Source organism: Lissotriton vulgaris, chromosome 6 (genome assembly GCF_964263255.1).
Source record: "Lissotriton vulgaris chromosome 6, aLisVul1.2, whole genome shotgun sequence".
Taxonomy (NCBI): Eukaryota; Metazoa; Chordata; class Amphibia; order Caudata; family Salamandridae; genus Lissotriton; species Lissotriton vulgaris.
The window spans coordinates 1,003,087,114-1,003,113,009 of NC_141694.1; the positions used below are offsets into that span (position 1 = coordinate 1,003,087,114).

Genomic DNA, 25,896 nt, shown 5'->3' on the forward strand with positions numbered 1-25,896 from the left:
GAATTCAGCAGCCCACATGCCTCGAACCACTCATTTTCAGTGCTTGGTACTTACCCAGTAGCCACATGTTACCAAATTCTCCAGCAGCCATACGCCGAGCAAGAGGTGACATGCGGAATATGAAGCCGTCATGTGTACTGCCTGGGTACGCTGCATGCACATTGATGAACCTTGCACTGGCATCACAGACTGCTTGAACTTTGATGGAATACCATCTGTGTCTGTTGCAGAAGATGTGTGCAATGTGGCGGGGTGGCTGAAGGCCCACATGGGTGCAATCAATTGAACCCAGCACACGTGGGAATTGTGTAAGGAGATAAAAATCTCTTGCTGCCCTTTGTCTCATGGCCAGTGTATATGGCATTTTGATGTAGTTGGGGGCTCTATCAGTGATGCATCTCAGTACCTGATGCAGGCACCGCGACTGGCTCGCCTGGGAAATGCCCACATGGTCACTGGTGACCCTTTGGAAGGACCCAGTAGCAAAGAAGTGGAGGGCAGAAAGGATCTTGAGGTATGCTGGTATTGCATGTGAGCAGCAGGTCACAGAGTCAAGTTCCTGCTCCCACTCACATACCATTTCCAGGATTACTTCAGGTGGGAAACGGTACCTGGCCTTACATCCTGGCTGGACATTCCAAATAGGTTGATCCTCTGCCTGTAGATCCTCTCTGCTCTCCACCTCCTCCTCCTCAAGTAGTTTTGCCGCATGGCAAGGGGTAGTGCTACAAACACGTTCAGTGACATCCTGAAAAGGGATTGTTTGTGTCTGCTCTGCATTCATACATGCTGCAGGGCTGGGATTGGCTGCTGTGTGTCAGCTGATCCAAGGTGGGGGATGGGTGGACCTTGGCCAGGTGTTTCCTCTTGGCTAACATGACAAACGGCACGTAATCGTAAGTTACGGCCCGTAATCGTAATTTACGGCCCGTAATTTGATTTTGCGCTGATATGCCGTAAAGTCCGCCAAAGTGCCTTAAAATCCGCCCAGGTGGCGGAAATTACGGCCCGGCGGCAGACGTAAAGTTAGTAGTCGTACGTCTATTCTGTGAATCCCGAAAAGTAGTAAGTTCATTCTGTGAATCCCGAAAGTAGTGAGTTCATTCTGTGAATCCCGAAAGTAGTAAGTGCTTTCTGTGAATACCAGATAGTAGTAAGTGCATTCTGTGAATACCAAATTGTAGTAAGTTTAGGATTTAGTCTTAAGTTCATTCTGTGAATCTGGCCCACGGTTATTATGTGGTTTGTGTTACACAAATTAAAACATGAACAGCTACAAAAATAAAAATAACAAAAAACAGAAATATGTGCTAAATCTCACTGTAATTCTTTGGAAATTCTCCAGTGGTAGAAAATAGTGTCTTCAATTATAAAGGAAATCTGAACCTGTATGTTTTGTGTTCAAAGGCTGATATCCTATAGAGAACAAACCACATAATTATTTTCAGCAGATATGTATAGTTGGATTTTTTTTTTTAAAGCCATCTGTTGATGTTTCACTGCTGTCAGTCTATTGCCATTAGATATGCAGGACTCCTCATACAGGTTAACTACCCGACAACTGAGGGCTTCTAGCAGGAACAAAATTAATAAATCCAGTGCACTGAAAACGTTCTCACAGATACAGATAACTGCGAAGAGACCCATAAAGATGAAGGTAACATTTTCTATCCATAAAATAATTATTCCACAATGTCCAGAAGGTAAATAGGCTTAAATACATACAAAGTTTATTAAAAATATGTTGCAAGTGAAATACAGTAGAAATGGAAAAGTACAGCAGTCTGATGTATGTAAAAAAAAAACACAAATCATGAAAAACACGTGTCCGCATTTCCAAATTTAGCCCACTGGCCATATCAAACAACATTTTGCACTTTGATTCAAAATTGCCTCCTACTCAATGGATGCTAGCAGCAAAAGAACAACTATCCATCCTCACAATAGTGTTCAAGTATATACTGAAGCCTTGCGATTAAAATAAAATACCAGTGCGTTTACGAGGATGCTAGTATACTGCAGATAATTTGAGTTATCTGCTATCTCTTCTGATTAGGAGCAGAGGAAGCATGCATGTTCTTCATGAAATTTGGTTTGCATAAATGTACTTCAGAGTTTCAAATTAATAACTATGATGTGAAATCATGCGTTTAGCTTCAATTTTTGTGACTATTGCATTGATTTATTATACAATTTGTATTAAAGATGGCTTTCTCGCTAAAATTTTAGTATCTGCCACCTGTATTTGGAAATGCACACACAGTAGCGAGTACTTCTCTATGTATGCAGGTGTGTGTGGATATTTGTATGACAAATTCGGTAGAAAAATTATCTAAGCTAATTGTCAAGATTTTCTCAAATACTAAAAAAAAGTTGGAATAATGATATATTTTGTTTTAAACGCCACACGATTAGAAACAAAGTCTGTGGTGATGTACTTAGGCACAAAATCAGCCACAGGCACATAATGAAAAATGCAGTCACAGGCAGAAACCAAAACATAACTCAGTAAATAAGGCTCCCTCCCGTAAGAGACAAATATACAGTCTGAAATGCCTAGAGCTTCCTCTCATTCACAAACACATAGCTTAGAAAAGTACTCCATAAACTAAGCAGCAGCTCCTTCGCCAAAGGTCGTGTCTGGGCAACTAGGATAAATGGGTAAAACAACTAAGTCAGTTTACCTTTTCTTATACTTAAGTTAATTAAAAAACTCTACTATAGTTGTGCAAAACGACCTTCAAACTTCCCTCTCTTTCTACAGTCGAATCAGAGCAGCAGTCACTGTTATCCCACTGTAACCATCATGAGCTTCTCGAGTCAACTCGTATCACGGCATAAGCTTTCATACTCGATAAAAACACAATTTACTTTTTAAGACTCACAAAGCAAGTGTGTTGTGGACATGCTGTTTCGGAAGATGGAACATTACAGGTTACAAAATTGCTGGTTCTTGCCTTTGTTTTCAGACTTTTCTTCTTCCACTGACTTTTTGACCCCGCCCAAAATGTTCCCGATATAGCTTATTTGCCGTGATTTCATGGTCTAAGGGTTGATTAAAATTGTTTATGTGGAAAAGAGATTAAAAAAAACAAAGAACTACAGCAGCATTCCTCTCAAACGTAGTACATTTCCCTCCTTTGTGCTGGGTTTAGTAATAAGGCTTTGAGTTCTGCAAATTATTTCCTCTTTGTCCAGCCATTGAATTCCAGTGTTTGTAGATAGCATGAAACATTATTTATGTAACTGTCTAGGGTCTCTTTTTAAGAACATACGTGGCAAAATCAAGAAGCAATCATTGATGTACCCAACACCTTGACTCCCTCAATAAGACGACAACAGTGTTTTTCAAATGGTACAAATGGCATATGCTATGTTATAAATCAAATGGTTATTTAAATAGCCCCCTTACACCCACCATCACAGAATCATTTAAACAGTTTCGGCGCACTGTCCCTGCTTAGAAGTTCAAACTTTATATTCTGGCCTTCAACAGTCCAGGAAGCACCTCATCTGATGTGCTTCTTAGACTAGCCCAAAGAAAACTGTACATTTCAGATGAGAAAAGGATGAGAAATGTTTTTTACAGATAGCCATCATGTGATTTAGATAATTAAAATATATTTTACAGTGCTTTTGTTGTACAAACCGCAAGCCCCTGGAAAACTAAGCAATCTACTGTCCTGCTAATGAGTGGTTTAATAAATCTGAATTAACAGTCTTAGAAATAAAAGTATCATAAAATTACTCTTTACAAAAAAAATATACTCCTCCCTTTACACTTTCTGCCCCGCCCATCCCTCCCCCATTCGATTAATTTAAAGTATATCACAAAGCGTTCGTAAGGTGCCCTTAGTTGTTCTGTGCTCCTTATTTTGTGTTAAGCTCGTTTTCCAGTTCCATTAACTTTCTAGAAGCCTTTACTTTGTTGGATACGTCCTGGCCATGGGAAAATAGACGCTGGCGTTCCTTGAACGTCATGTTTTCAGGAGGTGCTCCACCAACCGCCGACAAATCAGCATCTTGGCTGCATAAAAAAAGAACGAAAATAAAACATATCAAGACATGGTCTGTTGTACATCAAACCACACTACACAACTACATTTATCAAACGCATTTTTAAGGCACAGTTCCAAGGAGCATTTGGTAAGGTTGTACTGGTTTGACAAAGCGTATTATCACATCTGGCCCTTTTCTTACAATAAAGGTATATTTCTGTCAATATTTTGCTCCAAGGATTTTCAATCCAGTTTTCAAGTCTTACAGGATCGATCCAAATAAGATCATTGTTAAGTGAGACCGTCTACAAAACTTCAAAAGATACAGTTGAATGGGGGAGGAGGGGGGTTTGGCGGGGGGTGGTTTCCAGGGATTTATGTGGGATGAAATAACTGGAGGGTCTCTCAAAGGGGCGTAGCCAATGTAATTAAGGATGTGGCTTAAAAACATGTATGCTAAAAATCTGTGCTTAGCATAGTGTGCCCCCGACTTGTATTTTGCGGTTTCTGTCATTGCATCTAGGTGCACAAGTTACTACTTGTGTAACGATATATCTGTAGGAGACATTAGTTAGTGATAGATTCCTTACCTTAGAATATTCCCAGGCGTCAGACTGGATCCGGAAATTTTTGCGTAGCAGTACCTTGCGCGTCGGTAGGCGTCGTCTGTGGCTCCGCGTCCGTCGTCCGCGTCGTGATGACGTCGGCGGAGTACTTAGACGCCGCCTCCACGTGCTGACGTCAGTTCTTAGACAACTTTTCCGCGCCAGAAACGCAGAGCCATGCTAAAAACTAACACTGGTGCCAATGAAACTAGAGCCCTGAAAGGGGATGACCTTAACCCTAGATATCGGTTCGCAGAGCGGGGAGGATGGGTGGGTCGGTAAGGAATCTATCACTAACTAATGTCTCTTACAGATATATTGTTACACAAGTAGTAACTTGTGCATCTGAAAGAGACACGTTACTGATAGATTCCTTACCTTAGAATGGATACCCCAGCAATACAAACCCCGGTGGTGGGTCTGCGAACCAATAACCACACCAGAAAGTCTTGGAGGACGGAACGGCCAAAGAAGCCATCCCTCCGGACTTGGCTGTCCAGGCAATAATGTCTTGCAAACACGTGCAGCGAGGCCCACGTAGCTGCCTGGCAAATGTCCTGCAAGGGCACTCCTCGGCCCAGGGCAGTTGTAGTCGCCATGGCCCGAGTGGAATGAGCCCTTAGCCCAACAGAAGGTTCCTTCTTAGCCAAGGAGTAACACGCCTGGATACACAAGATGATCCACCGCGAGATGGTCCGCTTGTGTACCGCCTTTCCCTTCTTAGCACCCACGTAACCAAGGAAGAGTTGGTCATCACCCGGAACTGGCATGTGCGATCCAGATAGTATGAGAGCGCACGTTTTAGGTCCAGACGGTGGAGACTCGCTTCCTCTTTCGAGGGATGCGGAGGCGGAAAGAAGGTGGGCAAGGTGATGGACTGCCCGATGTGGAAGGCTGTGACTACCTTGGGCAGAAAAGAAGGTCTAGTCCGCAACACAACCTTGTCCGGATGGACAGAAAGGAAGGGGGGTTTAGAGGAAAGAGCCTGGAGCTCACTCACTCTTCTGGCAGAGGTGATGGCAACCAGGAAAGCAGTCTTCAAAGTAAGAAGGCGGAGAGGACAGTTATGAAGTGGCTCAAAGGGAGCGCACATCAAAAAAGTAAGAACCAGGTTCAAGTCCCACTGAGGCATCACGAAGGGAACAGGTGGAAACGTGTGTGTGATGCCCTTCAGAAATCGATTTACAATAGGGGACTTGAACAAAGATGGTTGATCAGGCAGCCTTAGGAAGGCTGAAAGGGCAGAAAGGTAGCCCTTGATAGTGCCCAGAGCAGAGCCCTGCTGGGCAAGAGAAAGAACGAAGAGAAGAACCTCAGAAAGAGGGGCAGAGAGAGGATCCACAGCCTTTGCTGTGCACCATGCCACAAATCTGTTCCACCTGCAGGCGTATACCGACTTTGTGGAGGGACGCCTGGCTACCAGAATGATGTTACAGACTTTAGGAGGCAAGTCAAATGGCCTCAACTGTCGCCGCTCAATCTTCAATTATGGAGGTGGAGACTGGACAGGTTCGGGTGGAGGACCGTCCCCTGCTGCTGCGACAGAAGGTCCTCCTGAAGAGGCAGAGGAACCAGGGGATCGACTGACATACTGAGTAGCTCGGGATTCCAGTACCTTCGTGCCCAGTCCGGAGCCACAAGGATGACTTGAGCCCGGTCGCGCTTGATCTTCTTCAGCACTCTGTGCAGAAGTGGTATAGGCAGAAAGGCGTACAACAGACCGCAACTCCACTCGCGACGAAAAGTGTCTCCGAGCGAGTGCCCCCTTGGAAATTCCAACGCGCAGAACTGATGACCTTGCGCGTTCTCTTCGTGGCGAATAGATCTAACGAAGGCTCTCCCCACTGCAGAAAGAGACCTTGCGCCACGTCCGAGTTCAGACGCCATTCGTGATCAGTCATGCACCTGCGGCTAAATTCGTCCGCCCTGGCGTTCATAGAACCTGCCAGGTGTTGAGCCACCAGGGTCCCGCCTTGATGTTCCAGCCACTGCCAGAGGCGCAGAGCCTCCTGGCTTAGGGTCCACGACCCCACCCCGCCCTGTTTGTTGCAGTACCACATGGCGGTGGTGTTGTCCGTGAACACCTGCACTACACTCCCCCGGACAGAGGGGAGGAATGCCTTCAGTGCTAGACGAATCGCCCGCAACTCCAAAAGGTTGATATGTAGCCGGGACTCCGCTGGAGACCAGAGTCCTCTGATCTCCGCCTCTCCCATGTGGCCTCCCCGGCCCTGGAGGGACGCGCCCGTCACAACCGCGTGCTCCAGTTGGGGAAGGGTGAGGGATCTGCCGCTGACCCAATCGCGGTCCGTGAGCCACCACTGCAGCTGTCTCGCAGTGCTCTCTGAGATCAGGACATGGTCGGAGAGATTGCCCTGATGCTGGGCCCACTGAAACTTCAGGTCCCACTGCAGAGCCCGCATCCGCCACCGGGCGTGATGCACCAGAATGATGCAGGAGGTCATCAGCCCCAGAAGCCGCAGCGTCAACCTGACCGAGACCCAGGATAAAGGCTTAAAGAGTGGAATCAGAGCCTGAATATCCCGGACCCGCTGTTCGGGTGGATAAACCCGAAACTGCGCCGAGTCGAGAACCGCTCCGATGAAGCTTCTGAGAGGGGCACAGGTGTGACTTCGGCACATTGATGGAAAACCCCAGCTGGTGCAGGAGGTCTGCCGGAGTCTGGAGGTGGCTGAGAACTGTCTGGGGCGAGCCCGCCTTCAACAACCAGTCGTCGAGGTAGGGGAAGACTGAAACCGCTAACCTGCGCAGATGAGCTGCGACCACCGCCATAACTTTCGTGAAAACCCGTGGGGCGCTGGTAAGGCCGAAGGGGAGCACGGTAAACTGAAAGTGCTCATGGCCTACCGTGAACCGCAGGTAGCGAGGTGGGCCGGCAGGACGGGGATGTGGAAATAAGCGTCCTGCAAGTCCAACGCTACCATCCAGTCTCCTGGATCCAAGGCAGCTAAGACCTGAGCCAGAGTCAGCATCTTGAACTTCTCCTTCCGGAGGAAGCCGTTGACGTTCCGTAGGTCTAAGATAGGGCGTAGGCCCCCTTTGCCCTTCTTGGGTACCATAAAGTAGTGGGAGTAGCAACCACACCCTACTTCTGGCCCAGGAACGCTCTCGATGGCCCCCTTGGCCAAGAGGGCCGTAACTTCCTCCTGCAGAAGCCGCAGATGATCCCCCGATACGCGGTGGTGTTGCGGTGGCATGGCTTGAGGGGTCGTCTCGAAGGGGAGGGAGTAGCCCCTTCGGACGATTTGCAGCACCCAACTGTCCGATGTGACAGCGCGCCAGTGGGAGTGGTGATGGCGAACCCTGCCCCCCACTGGCGTCACATGGGCCTGAAAGCACGGACTAGGAAGGTTTTGAGGCGGACGCTGCAGGGGTAGGTGTGGACTGGCCTCGCCATGGACCCCGACCACCGCCACTGCATTTTCCACGTCCGCCACCGCGTTGGATAGTAGGCTGCGGTACGGGGCTAGCGGCACGTGAGAGGGCGCCCCTTCCTTGGCCACGAAAGGAGCGAAAGGCACCCATTTGCTGGCGCGGGGCCGAGAGGCCCAAGGACTTGGCCGAAGCCCTGGAGTCCTTAAAGCGCTCAAGCGCATGGTCTGCCTTGTCGCCAAAGAGGCGACGGCCATCGAACGGCATGTCCATAAGTGTGTTTTGGACATCGGCCGAGAAATTGGCGGACCTCAACTAGGCGTGACGACGTATCGCCACCGTCGTTGACATCGCTCTGCCCAGAGAGTCGGTAGTGTCCAGTCCACACCGGATGGAATACCGTGCTGCATCCCGGCGCTCCACCAGGGCTTGGCCGAGTCTAGCCCGTACCTCCAACGGGCAGTGTGGCAGCACGTCCGCGACCGTGTCCCACAGAGAGTGGGTGTAACGGCCCAAGAGGCATGCACTATTAACGGACCGCAGTCCCAAACTTAGGGAGGAGAATATCTTCTTCCCGTAATTCTCGTACATCTTAGATTCCCAGTCGGGGGAGCCGACGGGAATGCGGTCTGGGAATTGGAGGCCTGGATAACCATGCTCTCAGGGGTGGGATGGGTAGACAGAAAGCAAGGGTCACACGGAGCCGGGCGGTGGCGTCTGACCACGTTCCTATCCACAGGCTGTCCTGTGGCGGGCCTGGACCAAGTGCCCAAAAGAACATCTGACAAGACCTCATTAAACGGCAGCAGAGGCTCTGCCGAGCACGACTGCGGTTTAAGGACCTCAGTGAGGAGGTTAGTCCTCACGGCCCCGACGGGGAGCTCAAGGCCCAGGGCCTTGGCCACCCTCATCAGCACCACGCTATAAGCAGCCCCCTCCTCCGTAGCCACGCTAGCCAGTGTCGGGCGAAGTGTCCAGCCCACTGGCCTGCCCAAGCTCTACTGTCCAGTCCACAGAAGACTGACACTCCCGTGCCAGAGGGTCCTCAGACCCCTCCCAATCTTCCTCATCACCCACAGCCTGGTACTCAGGCTCAAAAGATGGGGTTGGGTAATTGAAATAAAAATCTCCCAGCTGCGTCGAGAGCGGCGCCGCTCCGACGCCGGACTCGAAACGAGGACAGGACCAGGGACGACGTCCTCCAGGGACGGCGCCGGGGGCGACACCAGAGGGGCCGGCGTCGGCGAGGTCGTTAAGTCGACCGGCGACGACCCGGATCCGGAACCGGACCCAGTGGGGCCCTGCGGCGTCGGGACCGAAGTCGCCGACGGCGCCGAGGTCGAAGCCCCAGACGGCGCCGGTGCCGAAGCACCCGGCCAGCGTAGGGACCCAGTCGGAACCGCTTGGCCCGAAGGCGCCGCGGAACCCGACGGAGGAGCGAGCGACCTCATGGCCATGAGGAAGTCACCAATCTCCCCCGGCGTCGCGTCCTGCCCAGGGACAGGCGGGTGTGGGGCAGGCTGCGACACCTGCGGCTCCAGCGGAGTCGCGTGGGCGGTGTCGCCGGAACCCCCGACTGCGTCGGGGGGGAGCCAGAAGACCCATGGTGCCTCTTCGACTTCTTGTGCCTCTTACCTGAGGACTTCGAGCCCGAAGACCGATGACGACTCCCGGAACTGTGGGGGCTCCGGCCCCGTGACCGGTCCCTTGACCTCCTTTCGGACCGGGACCTCGAGCGGCGTGGGGCAGACTGCCGAAGCTCGAGTCGCTTACGGGACTGCTCCCGTCTAGCCTTAGACGTCAGGGCCCGGCAGTCGGAGCAGGACTTGTCGTTGAGGTCCAGGCCCAAACAGTGCAGGCACCGGCGATGGGGGTCGGTAACCGACATCAGTCGGTTGCAGTCGGCGCAGGGCTTGAACCCGGGCATCCCTACCGGCACCGTCGGAGTCGATAGACTTCGAAAAATGTATCAAAAAGGATCTCAAAAGGTTAGTCAAAAAGTGACTTGGGTACAACTTTTTCCAGATCTGCGCTAGCTGGCGCGGAAAAAAGAAGAACTGACGTCAGCATGCGGAGGCGGCGTCTAAGTACTCCAACGACGTCATCACGGCGCCCACAACGCTGACAAGGGACGCGGAGCCAAAGAAGACGCCTACCGACGCGCAAGGGTACTGCTACGCAAAAATTTCCAGATCCAGTCTGACGCCTGGGGATATTCTAAGGTAAGGAATCTATCACTAACGTGTCTCTTTCAGATATATGATACAACAAGTAACATCATACCTACAACAAGTTAGGACTAATGGTGTTGTCAATGATTGTTAGTGGCATAAGATAAATAAGGAGCAAATATGGCTTGTATATAATATTGAAAAAGCTTCCACTTAAAGCCCTGGTGACCATGACAATGTTGCTGCTCCTGAGTTTCAAAAAGAGAAGATAATCAAGAGAGAAAATGACTCTTTAAAGGATTTCCCTTCACCTACAACGCTCACCCGGCATGGCGTCATGCCGTAACTTCTTCTAGTGAGAAGTGAGCAGTGTGAGCACTGGCACATCGATGTGCTTGCTGTGTCGAAACGGGTCTCTATTGGGCTCTGTTTTGCACCCTGGCACTTTTTTCAGGACTTCAAGAACAGCAGACTGCTGTCACTGCAGTCCAGAACAAGCATAGGCATAGCCAATAGGTCTCGCCTTTGGGACCCTATAAGCCAGGGGTCTCCAAACCGGTCTGGAGGGCCGGATCCATGCCAGATTTTTAAAATTACTACATGTATCCCAATGGGGATATCCCAAAAATCTGGCATGGATCCGGCCCTCCAGGACCGGTTTGGAGACCCCTGTTATAAGCGTTTAGCCATGCAACAGTTGATGTTGCACCAAGGATATTGTGCTGGATAACTAAACACTTATAAGGTCCCAAAGGCGAGACCTATTGGCTATGTCAATGCTTGTTTTTACTTGTATTCACTAGAGGTAGCAGACATCTACGTCCCTTCCCGCTGTTTGAAGTCAGTTGCAGGTGCCATACATTGAAGTAAAGGCTTCTCCACAGTTTGATGTGTACGAACATGGCACTGACTTTTGTTATCTAGTAGTTCTTTTTAATATAGTTATGAGGTCTGTCACCAGAGAGTGATGTAAAAATGTGGATCCGTGGAGTATTCTTACGAGGAGAGCTAGTATTACTTCGTATGTTTCTTCCTCCTACCAAATATTTGGATGATGCAGGCTTGAAACAGTCTCTGTCTCACCTGCAGCTCAAAATATCTGCCTGCTGATTGGCTGCTGCACTGATGGCATAGTCTGTGTTTTTTCGTGTTATTAAACCTCCTAGATGATGAGTATGTGACTCACCACAGCACTAACCAGAAGCTTTAACAGCCTTTGTTTGGCGTGAGGCAGAGTGCGCGCATTCTGAAGTTTCCACTGATAAATATCAGCTCATCCTTCACTGGAAAGTTCCTAGAAAAGGATTGTAAGAGCAATTACTCCCTCCTTCTTTGTCCTCGTGGGTAACCACGATTGCAGCTGCCAGAGACGACTAAAGCAGGATGACATTTAATCTGCATTGCTATGTGTGAGAGGGCGAGGGCACAGACCGTCGTAGGGATTTGGGGGAGAGCTGGGTGGGGAAGCAGGTGAAGACAAAATGTGGGATATTCATCACGTTTATATTTCAAGCGGCAAGGGAGCGACTGTGAATGATGCAGAATGGGAGAATCTTGTGATGCAGGGCCGTTGGGTGAGTTTAGACAAAAAACAATTGTTCTGTCGGATGTACAAAGCAATTTCTTTGTTATGTTATAAATCTAAATATTCTTTTCGCATTTTACAATAGAAATTCAATATGCAAGAACACACAACGCAATTCTTACTTTAAAAGATTTTTCTTATTATAGATATCTTGCATGTATCAGTCAATTCGAAAATGGCTGTCCATGACAGAAGTGACAATCAGATACAGGGTGAAATGTTGTTAGGTGACTACAAGTGACAAGTGTTGACCGTGCTATACAAGGAAAGGGGCATTGACATATTTACATACAAAACATATATTTTCATCAGTCCATTTTTAAACTCAATAGTCACAAAAAACAAGGCTATTTTCTTTTTAGAGTTGTGGCTTCACATGGACGGATTGACAACACAACGTCGACGTTTCGACCCTAAAATGTGGTGCAGAATTATTTGCATCTCGAGCACGTCTTCTTCGGGACAAGGGGAATGGAGGATAGCCTGAGAACTTTGATGGGCTAGAGATGTCTTCAATAGCTTTTGAGGACGGGGTATCAGCCGACACTCTCCCAGTGATATCCTTTATTGTGGTATTCTCCAGCAATAAATGTAGAATTTCTTCACCAGCTGGTGGTGAAATGAGGGATGTGTGCCGCCGCAGCGATCACTTGAGAGCAGTGGAGCTAGCGTCTGTCTTCGTCTTAGCTCGTCAACGTTGTATACTTTTTATTTAGTTCCTGTATTTTTAAAATATAAGTTGATTTATACATGTAATATGTATACTTTTAATTTAAAGGAACTAACTTCTAATTTTTGGAAGTGAGTTGTAAATATAGTAGAAGTTTAATTTTGGTAATTTTGAAAAAAAGAGTGTTTTTAGTATAATCGTTTTTTGAAATTAGTCATTTTTAAATGAGATATCGTAATTGTACTTATATAGATTCATTTTTTATGTGAAGGAGATATGTGGGATTTAAGAACAAGAATAATGTTTGAAATTTTACCGGTTAACATGTTGGAAATCTCCGTGACGATGTGTGCACGAGCTTATTTTGGTTTAAGTGGTCGCAAGTGCGTCTATCTCGCTAGAATGAGCTCGCGTCTTCGTGGAATTAGAGGAAAGGAGTTAAGAAGAGGCAAGAGACGTAATGTTACGTACTCTCACATGTTTTAAGACGGCCATTTTGAATTTGGATTGATAGGTAGGCGGTTAGGAACGTTAGTCAGTGCAAAGTCAGTTGGGTCAGAGAGAGATATTGACAGAGTGAGTAGCGTTTTGGTATGATTTAAGGTGCATTTTGAAAGAATTAGATTAAAGAATATAGTTTGAGAAGGTTATTTAGCAGTCCATATTATTTTTGTGTAGTTGATAAGGATTTGGTGGTTTAAGAATTTAATATATATAGAGAGAGTTTATAAATATATGAGAATATAAAATGGAAATAGGAAAGGAGGTTGAAATTGAAATTACAAACAATAAAATTAATGAGGAAGTGGTGAAGAAATAATTGAATTTGAGATGAGGAAACAGGTGAAAGAGTCTATGGAGGAATACATTAAGAATAGGAAAAGAAAAGAGATAGATTCAGGAGAAGAATTTTATTCTCTGTCAGATGGTGAAGGAATGAGTACAGATGTTGGGAAAAAGAAAACGTAAAAAAACAGACACATTGAGGAGTTAGAAATAACTCAAAAAGAGAAAGTTGGTAAGAAATTAAATGAGAAGAACAGTGTCCTTGGCGGCACAAAGAGGATTGGTGTCCTTAGCGTAACGCAAAGAAAAGATGCACTTTGCAAGATGATGAGGAAAATTAATTTGAAAAAATTATGTCTGGAGGAAATTATGATTTAATGGATGAATATGTGTTGGACTTACAGGATGATGATGATGAATACGAAGATTTAGAGGAAATGGAAGTTGAGGTTTCAAGTGATGGCATAAAGGAGCCATTTGGAGGAGAAATGTTTAGCCCACTTAATATCAAACATCGCGGAGCGGAGAATGGTGGCCAACGGAACATGTGTCAAAGTTTATTAAGACATGGATAAAGAAACCTCTGGATGGAGAAATGCACAGAATGATGAGAGCAGAATGTTCTAGACCTAGGATAGAAGAGAAAGTTTGTGTTACTCCTAATTTGGATCCAGATCTGAATAGTTATTCATTCAAGCTAGGAAGGGATCCAAGGAAAGGACTGGAGAGATCATTGAAAATTTGCCAAGACAAATTGTTAGATGTGTCGGGTCCGTTAGGAAGGATTTTAGATATGGCTGAGGATGCGTACGCAAATGAAGAACAGGTTGATGTGGATTTACTTAGAGGATGGAGTCAAAGGGCATTTGTCTTGTTGGGAAATGCAAATGCTGGATTGTTGCAGGAAAGAAGGAAAGCGATTTTGATAAAAATAAATCCAAAATTGGGAGATATGGCTCTTAAAGAAGATAAAGAGGATTCAAAAGGATTGTTGTTTAGAGATGGGTTTGTGAAGGGAATTGGAAAGTTTGTTGGAACTTTTACTGCATTGGATAAGGTACAGGGTAATATGAGAAGAGTTTTTGGTGTTTTTGGAAGGGCCAGTAGAAGGGGACATTTTACTGGCCGATGTATGCAGAGGTCCCAATATAATTCACAGTACAGTTCACAATATGGTTGGCAGAATAAGAGAGTATGGTGGAGGATTCTATCAGAGTAGGAATAGGACAGGAAGAAATAGAAGACATTCAAGAGGATGTGACACATACAATAATGGAGGACAAGGTGAGTATGGAGATTAAAAACTGGTTCTTCCCAAAAAGAAGTAGGAGGAAGATTGAGTTTAATAAAAAAAAGAGTGAGAAAGGATAACAGGAGATACATGGGTATTGGAGACTGTAAATGGTTTTATGATAGAGTTTATAGCCCAGCCATTTCAGGTAATGGAACAAAGAGAGATACAAATGTCAAAATATCAGGAAAAGATTGTGGATTTTTTTTTTAAACTTCTGTTTATTATTTTCAGGTTACATAACAATACAACTTCATCTTTCATCCTAGTACAATACACTTTAGGTTCATCGTTATCATGAGTATATTGCATACATCAAGCTCCACTTGACAAATTCTGCATATCATCACTGTGATTACAGCTTAGCTACATGGATGCAGGGTTAACGGACCTTAAACGACATATACATTTTTTCCCACTATACGATAGGCTAGTGAGCGCAACACATTCTTGCTTACTCTACAGTAGTCTAAAAATATAGCAAAGCACGACCGCATTCACAGTCTCCCCATGCCGCAGGGTTTTCACTTTCTTACAGTCTGCAAGCCGTCTTCACACCGCAGTCCCCCCCGCTTTGCATCATACCACTCATTGTGAGGCCTATTCCCTCATGTGAGAGATCAAATATTAAGTAAATGGGACCCAGATATCAGTGGGTTTTGATGACACAGTAACAATTCCGCATATGTAGTAAGATTCTCCTGGCATGTGATCAAGTCATCTAACCATGGCTTAAATTTAGGCGCCCGTCCCCTGCCCCACCTGCAGGCCACCCTTCTTTTGGCCATTAGAAGCGCCATGGCAACAAACTTACGATGTTCTGCTCTTAAGGGTTTAACAAACCCAAGTAAGGCCAGCAAAGAATCTGGTTCCACCGGGGTATCTATCATTAAATGCAGTGCACAAAACACTTGGATCCAGTAGTCCGTGACACTCGGGCAATCCCATGCCAAATGAAGAAAATCAGCTCCCTCAGCGTGGCATCTGTCACATCGATCATCTGCCCTAAGCTTATATCTGCACATTTTAGCCGGGGTACAGTATAGCCTATGCAAAAACGTATGTATGATCCGGAGTCTACTACTCGCTGATACTCGCTCTGTCTGTAAACAGCAGTCCTCCCATTGATCATCTGTCAGGGCAGTCCCCAGCTCCTTCCCCCATCACTTGCGCGATTGTGTGTCTGGAAACTCCTTGTGTGTGTGCACAGACGTATATATCAGGGATACTAGTTTTTTGGTTGTGGTTTTCCCAGTATGAGCTGAAGGGGGGCCAGCACTTGTGGCTCCTCCGGGAATTCCTGAGTTAGTGCTCGTACACCCTGCCGTAGCCTGATGTACAAGAAAACATCAAGAGGCGTTTTGTGTGTCTCCAGAAACATATGATCAATAGTGTGAAATATATTCTCATTATACATATCCCCCCAGGTAATGAGGTTTGTCTTGCGCTTAAAGGCATGAAATACTTCATCCTGTAGCCGAGGCATGCTAGGGTGGTAGGTCAGGGGTAATAACAGAGAATATAACATGGGCCCCCCTAGCAGTCGGTCCATACGCTGCCATGCTGTGATCGTGCACATAAGCGCAGTTGGATGCCTCTCCCTGGCTCCCACAGGTAGGTATAGCGCTCCTTAAAGAGGAACAGGGTGTGCCAGCCAATGTTCCGCCGCCACTTGAGGCATATATCTCGGCTGCTTGATTCAAAACCATACAAAATGGGCCTGCGCTGCAGCAAAATAGAGCTCAAAGTCCGGTTTTCCAAACCCTCCCTTTGAGTAGGGCCTTGTCATCACTTCCCACTGCAGCCTCGGCTGCTTACCTACCCAGACGAGCCATATTAACTCGGACTTAAGCGTTTTAAAGAAATGCGTACCCTGGTAGTATGGTATATTCAGAAAAAGGTACAGAAGCTGGTGGAGTATCACCATTTTTATCAATGACGCACGGCCAGCCATGGACATAGGCAGAGCCACCCACCACAATATGCTCTCTTCTATTCGAGTCATGGGCGTCCCATAATTCAGTCCCAGAAGTTCTCCCCTGTCCCTTGTGAGTCTGATCCCCAGATATTTCAAGTCTTCCGCACACCATTCAAGGGGATAGTCCATCTAGAATTGCTCTGTCGCTTCAGTGAGCGGGAAGATACTAGATTTCGTCCAGTTAATCTGGACCCCAGAAAGTCTCCCAAATAGTAGAGGGGACAACGGGCAACCCTGCCTAGTCCCCCTCATTATGTAGAACGGTTGCGACGTGTGGTCATTGATAAGAATCTTTGCTACCGGCATGGTATACAGTAGACTGATCCATGATAAAAACAGAGGCGGGAACCCCATTCTCTTCATTACTCCAAAGATATGGCCCCACTCTACGGAGTCAAATGCCTTAGTGGTATCTATAAAAATCGCGGCCATAGGGAGATCCGAGGAAACAGTGTTTATAATAGCAAAGAGCGTTCTCAGATTGTGGGAAGTGGCTCTCCCCGGCACAAAACCCGACTGGTCTATCAGGATCAGGTTTTAAATCAAAAGGCTCAAAATTTTTGCATCGCAATTAAGGAGCGATAACGGTCTGTATGAGTCGCAAAGCTCTGGTTTCTTACCAGGTTTCAACAAGGACAGTATGAGGGCTTCCCTCATAGAGGAAGGTAGATGACCCACTTCCCTCGTATACTTTCCTAAGCACGTGAGCCATAATGTCAATATACGTTTTATAGAATTCAATCGGAATCCCATCTGTTCTCGTGGCTTTACCGGATTGCATACCCATTATGGCCTCTCTCACCTCATCTAGTTCAAATGGTGCACATAAAAAGGCTCTCTGCCCATCGCTAAGCCATCCCAATCCCACATCCCCTAGAAAGCTATCCAAATCAAGATTGTCCTGCCCCGTCGTGGTATAAAGTGCGCTGTAGTGTCCCAGAAATGCATTAGGTATAGTGGCTGTATCCCGGTAGATCTCCCCATTCACATTTCTCATCTCTGTTATGTACAAGGAGCAGTGCGGACGTCTCACTTTCTGCGCTAACATCTTCCCAGGTCTATCTCCCTCCCCATAATTCCTGGCCACTCAGTATTTACCCTTCAATCTCGCCTCTCTCTGCGCCTCCTCCATGTATAGAGTGAGTTTCTCTCTAAAGGTAGCCTGTGTGGATCCCTCTGGATTCCCAGCAAGTTCAGTTTCCAGATTTTTAAGGTCCATTTCCAATGCTCGTATTGTAGCCTGTATATCTTTAGGAACTCCAGCTCCCTTCGCTATACAGTACCCCCTCATCGTTACCTTAAATGCCTCCTAAACTATTTCCATACTTTGGACCAAGTCCTTATTTCTCCTAAAGAAATCACTCATCTCCTCCTGTAGCTCTTCCTGGAAGGCTGAATCTAGCACAATGGGTGCATACAGCCTCCAGTGCCTGCGTGGTACATTAAAGTCAGAAGAGGATTGCGCAATCAGCAACGGCGCATGATCTGAATAAGTCCTAGCAAGGTGTCGTGTGTCAGCTATCGCAGGAGCCAATCCCCTGGTCACAAAAAAGTAATCCAACCTAGCCCAGGATTGTGCCTGCGCAGTGAAATGTGTGCCCTCCCGTGTATGTGGATGCCTATGCCGCCAAGCGTCTGTCAGCTGATAGGTCATTATAATCTCCTTCACTACAGCCTGAGCTTTTGTATAATGGCGAGGTGCAGAGTGAGATCTATCGATGTTGGGACAGTATGTAACATTGAACCCCGCCCCCCCCCCCCCCCAATTACATGTGTAGTATCCACTTCAAATATCTTTGACCAAAGCAAATCAAAGAAACCAGGGTCCTCTATGTTTGGCCCATAACAACAGGCCAGGGTAACGGATTGGGATCCCATTCACCCCAATGCCATGCAGTACCTGCCCTCCGTGTCCCACGAGGCCCCCGCCAGCTGAAATGGTGCACGTTTCTTAATTAATATCGCAGTTCCTCTTGCGTATGTAGAGTAAGAAGAAAAAATTCTATTCCCTGCCCATTTGCTGGCAAACGAGTTTGGAGCATTTCGTGGGCAGTGTGTCTCCTGTAGCATTGCAATGTGCACATTATGTATGTCGAACAAGTTATTTACCTTCGGTAACGATGCACAAGTTACTAATTGTGTAACGATATATCTGTAAGAGACATTAGTTAGTGATAGATTCCTTACCTTAGAATATCCCCAGGCGTCAGACTGGATCCGGAAATGTTTGCGTAGCAGTATCCTTGCGCATCGGTAGGCGTCGTCTGCGGCTCTGCGTCCGTCGGCGGCGTCGTGGGCGCCGTGATGACGTCGGAGTACTTAGACGCCGCCTCCGCGTGCTGACATCAGTTCTTAGACACAGCTTTTCTGCGCCAGAAACGCAGAGCTATGCTAAAAACCAACAGTGGTGCCTTGAAACTAGGGCCCTGAAAGGGGGTGACCTTAACCCTAGATATCAGTTCGCAGAACGGGGAGGATGGGTGGGTCGGTAAGGAATCTATCACTAACTAATGTAACTTGTGCATCTGAAAGAGACACGTTAGTGATAGATTCCTTACCTTAGAATAGATACCCCAGCAATACCAGCCCCGGTGGTGGGTCTGCGAACCAATAATCACACCAGAAAGTCCTTGAGGACGGAAAGGCCAAAGAAGCCATCCCTGCGGACTTGGCTGTCCAGGCAATAGTGTCTTGCAAACGTGTGCAGCGAGGCCCACGTAGCCGCCTGGCAAATGTCCTGCAAGGGCACTCCTCGGCCCAAGGCAGTTGTAGTCGCTGTGGCCCGAGTGGAATGAGCCCTCATTCCACTCAGTTCCTTCTTAGCCAAGGAGTAACACGCCTGAATACACAAAAAATGATCCACCGCGAGATGGTCCGCTTGTGCACCGCTTTCCCCTTCTTAACGCCCACGCAACCAACAAAGAGTTGGTCATCCACCCGGAACTGGTGTGTGCGATCCAGATAAAACGAGAGCGCACGTTTTGGGTTCAGACGGTGGAGCCTCTGTTCCTCTCTCTCTCTCGGGATGCGGAGGCGGAAAGAAGGTGGGCAAGGTGATGGACTGCCCGATGTGGAAGGCTGTGACTACCTTGGGCAGGAAAGAGGGCCTTTTCCGCAACACAACCTTGTCCAGATGGACCGAAAGGAAAGGAGGTTTACAAGATAGAGCCTGAAGCTCACTCACTCTCCTGGCAGAGGTGATGGCTACCAGGAAGGCAGTCTTCAAAGTAAGAAGGCAAAGAGGACAGTTGTGAAGTGGCTTGAAGGGAGCGCACATCAGAAAAGTAAGAACCAAGTTCAAGTCCCACTGAGGCATCACAAAGGGCACGGGAGGGAACGTATGTGTGATGCCTTTCAAGAATCGATTAACAATAGGGGACTTGAACAAAGAAGGTTGATCAGGCAGCCTCAAAAAGGCTGAAAGAGCAGAAAGGTAGCCCTTGATAGTGCGCAGAGCAGAGCCCGGCTGGGCAAGAGAAAGAAGGAAGAGAAGAACCTCAAAAAGAGGGGCAGAGAGAGGATCCACAGCCTTTGCTGTGCACCATGCCACAAATCTGTTCCACCTGCAGGCGTATACCGACTTTGTGGAGGGACGCCTGGCTGCCAGAATGATGTTACAGACTTCAGGAGGCAAGTCAAATGGCCTCAACTGTCGCCGCTTAATCTCCAAGCATGAAGGTGGAGACTGGACAGGTTCGGGTGGAGGACCGTCCCCTGCTGCTGCGACAGAATGTCCTCCTGAAGAGGCAGACGAACCGCGGGATCGACTGACATACTGAGTAGCTCGGGATACCAGTACCTTCGTGCCCAGTCCGGAGCCACAAGGATGACTTGTGCCCGGTCGCGCTTGATCTTCTTCAGCACTCTGGGCAGAAGTGGTATAGGCGGAAAGGCGTACAACAGACCTCAACTCCACTCGCGACGAAAAGCATCTCCGAGCGAGTGCCGCCTTGGAAATTCCAACGCGCAGAACTGCGCGTTCTCTTCGGTGGCGAATAGATCTAACCAAGGCTCTCCCCACTGCAGAAAGAGCCCTTGAGCCACGTCCGAGGTCAGACGCCATTCGTGATCCATCATGCACCGGCGGCTGAGTTTGTCCGCCCTGACGTTCAGAGAACCTGCTAGGTGTTGAACCACCAGGGTCACGCCCTGAAGTTCCAGCCATTGCCAGAGGCGCAGAGCCTCCAGGCAGAGGGTCCACGACCCCACCCCGCCCTGTTTGTTGCAGTACCACATGGTGGTGGTGTTGTCCGTGAACACCTGCACTACACTCCCCCGGACAGAGGGGAGCAATGCCTTCAGTGCTAGACGAATCGCCCGTAGCTCCAAAAGGTTGATATGGAGCCGGAACTCCGCCAGAGACCAGAGGCCTTTGATCTCCGCCTCTCCCATGTGGCCTCCCGAGCCCTGGAGGGACGCGTCCGTCAAAACTACATGCTCCGGTTGGGGAAGGGAGAGGGATCTGCCGCTGACCCAATCGCGGTCCGTGAGCCACCACTGCAGCTGTCTCGCAGTGCCCTCCAAGATCAGGACATGGTCGGACAGGTTGCCCTGATGCTGGGCCCACTGAAACTTCAGGTCCCACTGCAGAGCCCGCATCCGCCAACGGGCGTGATGCACCAGAAGGATGCAGGAAGCCATCAGCCCCAGAAGCCGCAGCGTCAACCTGACCGAAACTCGGGATAAAGGCTGAAAGATTGGAATCAGAGCCTGTATATCCCGAACCCGCTGTTCGGTGGGTAAACCCGAAACTGCACCGAGTCAAGAACCGCTCCGATGAAAAGGAGCTTCTGAGAGGGTCACAAGTGTGACTTCGGCACATTGATGGAGAACCCCAGCTGGTGCAAGAGGTCTGCCATTGTCTGGAGGTGGCTGACGACTGTCTGGGGCGAACCCGCCTTCAACAACCAGTCGGCGAGGTAGGGGAAGACTGAAACCCCTAACCTGCGCAGATGAGCTGCGACCACCGCCATCACCTTGGTGAACACCCGTGGGGCGCTGGTAAGGCCGGAGGGGAGCACGGTAAACTGAAAGTGCTCGTGTCCCACCATGAACCGCAGGTAGCGCCGGCAAGACGGGGATGTGGAAATAAGCATCCTACAAGTCCAACGCTACCATCCAGTTTCCTGGGTCTAGGGCAGCTAAGACCTGAGCCAGAGTCAGTATTTTAAACTTCTCCTTCCGGAGGAAGCCGTTGACGTTCCGTAGATCCAAGATAGGGTATAGGCCCCCTTTGCCCTTCTTGGGTACCAGAAAGTTGTGGGAGTAGCAACCACATCCTACTTCTGGCCCAGGAACGCGCTCGATGGCCCCCTTGGCCAAGAGGGCCGCAACTTCCTCCTGCAGAAGCCGCAGATGATCCCCCGATACGCGGTGGTGTTGGGGTGGCATGGCTTGAGGGGTCGTCTCGAAGGGGAGGGATTAGCCCCTTCGGACGATCTGCAGCACCCACCTGTCCGAAGTGACAGTGCGCCAGTGAGAGTGGTGATGGCGAACCCTGCCCCCCACCGGCGTCACATGGGCTGAAAAGCACGGACTAGGAGGGTTTTGAGGCGGATGCTGCAGGGGAGGGTGTGGACTGGCCTCGCCGTTGTCCCCGACCGCCTCCACGGCGATTTCCACGGCCGCCACTGCGCTGGATGTTAGTCTGTGGTGCGTGGCTGGCGGCACGTGTGGAGGCGCCCCTTCCTTGGCCACGAAAGGAGCGAAAGGCACCCGTTTGCTGGCGCGGGGCCGAGAGGCCCAAGAACTTGGCCGTAGCCCTGGAGTCCTTAAAGCGTTCAAGCGCATGGTCTGCCTTGCCGCCAAAAAGGCGACGGCCATCAAACGGCATGTCCATCAGTGTGTTTTGGACATCGGCCGAAAAGTTGGCGGACCTCAACCAGGCGTGGCGTCTAATCGCCACCGTCGTTGCCATCGCTCTACCTAGTGAGTCGGTGGTACCCAGCCCACACCGTATTGAATATTTGGCTGCATCCCGGCCCTCCACAAGGGCTTGGCCGAGTTTGGCCCGTACCTCCAACGGACACTCTGGCAGCACTTCCGCAACCATATTCCACAGAGAGTGAGTGTAGCGGCCCAAGAGGCATGCGGTGTTGGAAGACTGCAGTCCCAAGCTAAGTGATGAGAAGATCTTTTTCCCGTACTGCTCATACCTCTTGGATTCCCTGTCTGGCGGAGCCTACGGAAAGGCGGTCTGGGAATCGGATGCCTGGATGACCAGGCTCTCGGGGTGGGGTGGGTGGACAGGAAACATGGGTCGCCCGGGGCTGGGCGGTGGCGTCTGGCCACGTTCCCATCTACGGGCGAACCCGTAGCGGGCCTGGACCAAGTGCCCAAAAGAACGTCGGACAAGGCCTCATTAAACGTCAGCAGAGGCTCGGCCGAGCATGACTGCGGTTTAAGGACCTCAGTGAGGAGGTTAGTCCTCACGGCCGCGACGGGGAGCTCAAGGCCCATAGCCTTGGCTGCCCTCATCAACACCACACTGTAGGTTGCCCCCTCCTCCGAAGCCACGGTAGGAGGTGAGACAAAACCAGTGTCCGGAGATGTGTCCAGACCACTGGCATCCCTAGGTCCACCTGTCCAGTCCTCTTGAGACTGACACTCTCGGGTCAGAGGGTCCTCAGACCCCTCCCAATACTCCTCTTCACCCATCCCCTGATAGTCAGGGTCGTCAAACGATGAGGCTGGTTCATAGAAGCTAAACTCCCCGACGCCGGAACCGGAGCGAGGGAGGCATCGGGGACGGTGCCGCCCGAGGACGGCGCCGGAGGTGACACCTGATGGACCAACGCCGGGGGGGTCGTTAGGTCCACCGGCGACAACCCGAATCCCGAAGCGGATCCAGTGGAGCCCTGCTGCGCTGGGCCCGAAGGCGCCGGCGGCCTCGGGACCCTGGGGCCCTGCGGCGCCGGCAGCGTCGAGGCCGAAGCACCCAACGGCGTCGGGGCCGAAGCCACCGACCCGCTAGGGGCCCCAGACGGGTCCGCTGGGCCCGAAGGCGCCGCGGAGCCCGTCGGAGGAGAGAGGGACCTCATGGCCATGAGGAAGCGCTCGATCTCCTCCGGCGCTGCGTCTTGCCCAGGGACCGGAGGGTGTGGAGCAGGACACAGCGCCAGCGACTCCGACGGAGCCGCGTGGGCGGTGCCACCCGAACCCCCGGCCGCGTCGTGCGAGCGTCCCCCGGCCGCGTCGAGCGATGACGTCTCTTCGACTTCTTGTGTTTCTTACCTGTGGACGACCTTAACCCTGAGTGATGCCGACTCTCGGAGCTGTGATGGCTCCGACCCCGCGACCTGTCCCTCGACCTCCCGTGGGACCGGGAACTTTCGCGGTGCGGGGCCGACTGTCGGAGTTCGAGTCGCCTGCGGGACTGCTCCCGCCTGGCTTTCGAAGACAGGGCCCGGCAGTCGGGGCAGGTCTTGTCGTCGTGGTCGACGCTGAGGCATAGGAGACACCAACGGTGAGGATCCGTGACCGACATCGTGCGGTCGCAATCCTCGCAGTGCTTAAAACCAGGCATCCCTAGGCACCGTCCGGAGTCGATCGACTTCGAAAAAAATTGACTAAGGGTCACTTCTTTTCCAAATTTGTGCTTGCTGGCGCGGAAAAAAGAAGAACTGACATCAGCACGCGGAGACAGCGTCTAAGTACTCCGACGACGTCATCACGGCGCCCACGACGGACGCGGAGCCGCAGACGCCTACCGACGCGCAAGGGTACTGCTACGCAAAAATTTCCGGATCCAGTCTGACACCTGGGGATATTCTAAGGTAAGGAAACTATCACTAACGTGTCTCTTTCAGATAAAATACATACATACAAGCACTAGAGGATAAAACAATAAATAAAATATCCAATAAAATTTGAGCCTAAAAATAGATTAAACATTAGTGGTTATCAAGTATACAAAATAGAATATAAAAATAGTCATGATTATTATAGAAAAGCGTTCCGTCTGCGCCACATACCAATTAGAAACCGTGAAACAGCAAAAACAATAGGGGGGTGGGTGTCATATCTTAGGACCTTACAAGCTTGGGCACATTGCCTGAAGCCTAGATTTCTTTAAAGTGAGATCAGCCAACATTTCATTATTGCCTGATAGGCAGGGCAGAAGAACAAGACATGGAATACATCCTCTTGCTTATAATTGCATGCCGGGCACACGGTATTCTCTATATTAGCACATTTACAGGTAAATGCCCTAAGTGGGAGACTACCGATCCTAAGCTTCATATATAGTTACCTCTCAAGTGGGGTATAGATTACATCTAGAAAATCCTCCCTTTTAGATTCAATTTTAACCTGGAGGAACTCTGTCGTTAACATCCCCATGGTAGTACATCTCTGTAAAGATAATAGATTGTGGTGCCTAAAATGATGCAACAGCTCTGCCTTAGATATCCCTGGGCAACTTTCTACGGGATTATCCCACAGCTCAGATAAACCAATCCTGTTACTAAGTGCTCTGAAATGTAAGAGCCACGGAATATTCTTAGTTTTTAAAGAAGACCACACCTCTATGAATTCTTCTTTGTAGAAAACCAATTCAGGCTCTGAACATAGTCTCTTCCAGTACAGCAGCGGCCCTACTGCTACTGCCTCCTCTATAGGGTCTAGCCCCAGGTCCATACGTAAGGGAATAAGCAGTGTACTGGATGGCAAGCCCAGTAAATTCCTCATGAAGGGGTGTTCCACCTTCATGAGGCTTGTTATTCGTAGATGTCCCCATAATTCTGCCCCGTACATAGATGCCGTTCTGGCCTGAAGTCTATATATTTCTATGGCCGGGGCTGCTGGCTTAAAAGCTGAGATTCTGTGCACTTTAGCAATTCCACCTGCCACTTGGGAATGCCTAAGGGCCGCCTTTGCTGTCTGAAAACCCCAGTCGAGATTTTCAGTTAAGGTAATACCTAGGTACTCAAAAGTCTTAACTCTTTCCAGAGCAGTACCATTCAAAAGTGGATTTGGACGGGTCTGTTTTGGTGGATTAAAAATCATAAACTTAGTCTTGTCTAAGTTTATCTTTAGACCTCGCAGTGACCAGAATGCTGCGAATCCATCCAGGGTACGTTGGATACCCGTTGATGTTTTGGACAACAACAGAGTGTCATCCGCAAACATCAAAGCGGGCACCCGCCCGGAGGCTAGCCTAGGGGCATCGTTGTCCTTTACTTCAAGCAAATGATCTACTAGCCCATTTATATAGAGACAAAATAAGGTTGGGGCCAGGACACACGCCTGGGGCACCCCCTTCTTCACAGGGAAGCGAGCCGACAATTCACCATGTCGCCCACACCTGACTTGAGCGTAGTTATCCGCATGGAGTATATTTAACACATTCAATAAGTAGATGGGTAGACCCATATCTATTAGTACTCTCCACAACTTATCCCTCGGCACTAGATCAAATG

At 49.2% G+C, this 25,896-nt stretch overlaps 1 protein-coding gene across 18 annotated transcripts in view; it reads right to left on the minus strand.

The window, feature by feature from the left end:
- Window positions 1-1,708: 1,708 nt before the first annotated feature.
- The window catches only part of AFDN (afadin, adherens junction formation factor), a 2,152,715-nt gene continuing 2,128,527 nt past the window's right edge, over window positions 1,709-25,896 (minus strand). For 16 of the 18 annotated variants that reach the window (XM_086927064.1, XM_086927054.1, XM_086927053.1 and 13 more), the window contains one exon: window positions 1,709-4,027. In XM_086927064.1, coding sequence (XP_086783190.1) covers window positions 3,871-4,027 — 157 coding nt within the window. In that variant the 3' untranslated portion in view covers window positions 1,709-3,870. The remainder of the gene's footprint in view (window positions 4,028-25,896) is intronic. The other 2 variants (XM_086927063.1, XM_086927056.1) reach the window with 1 other exon arrangement.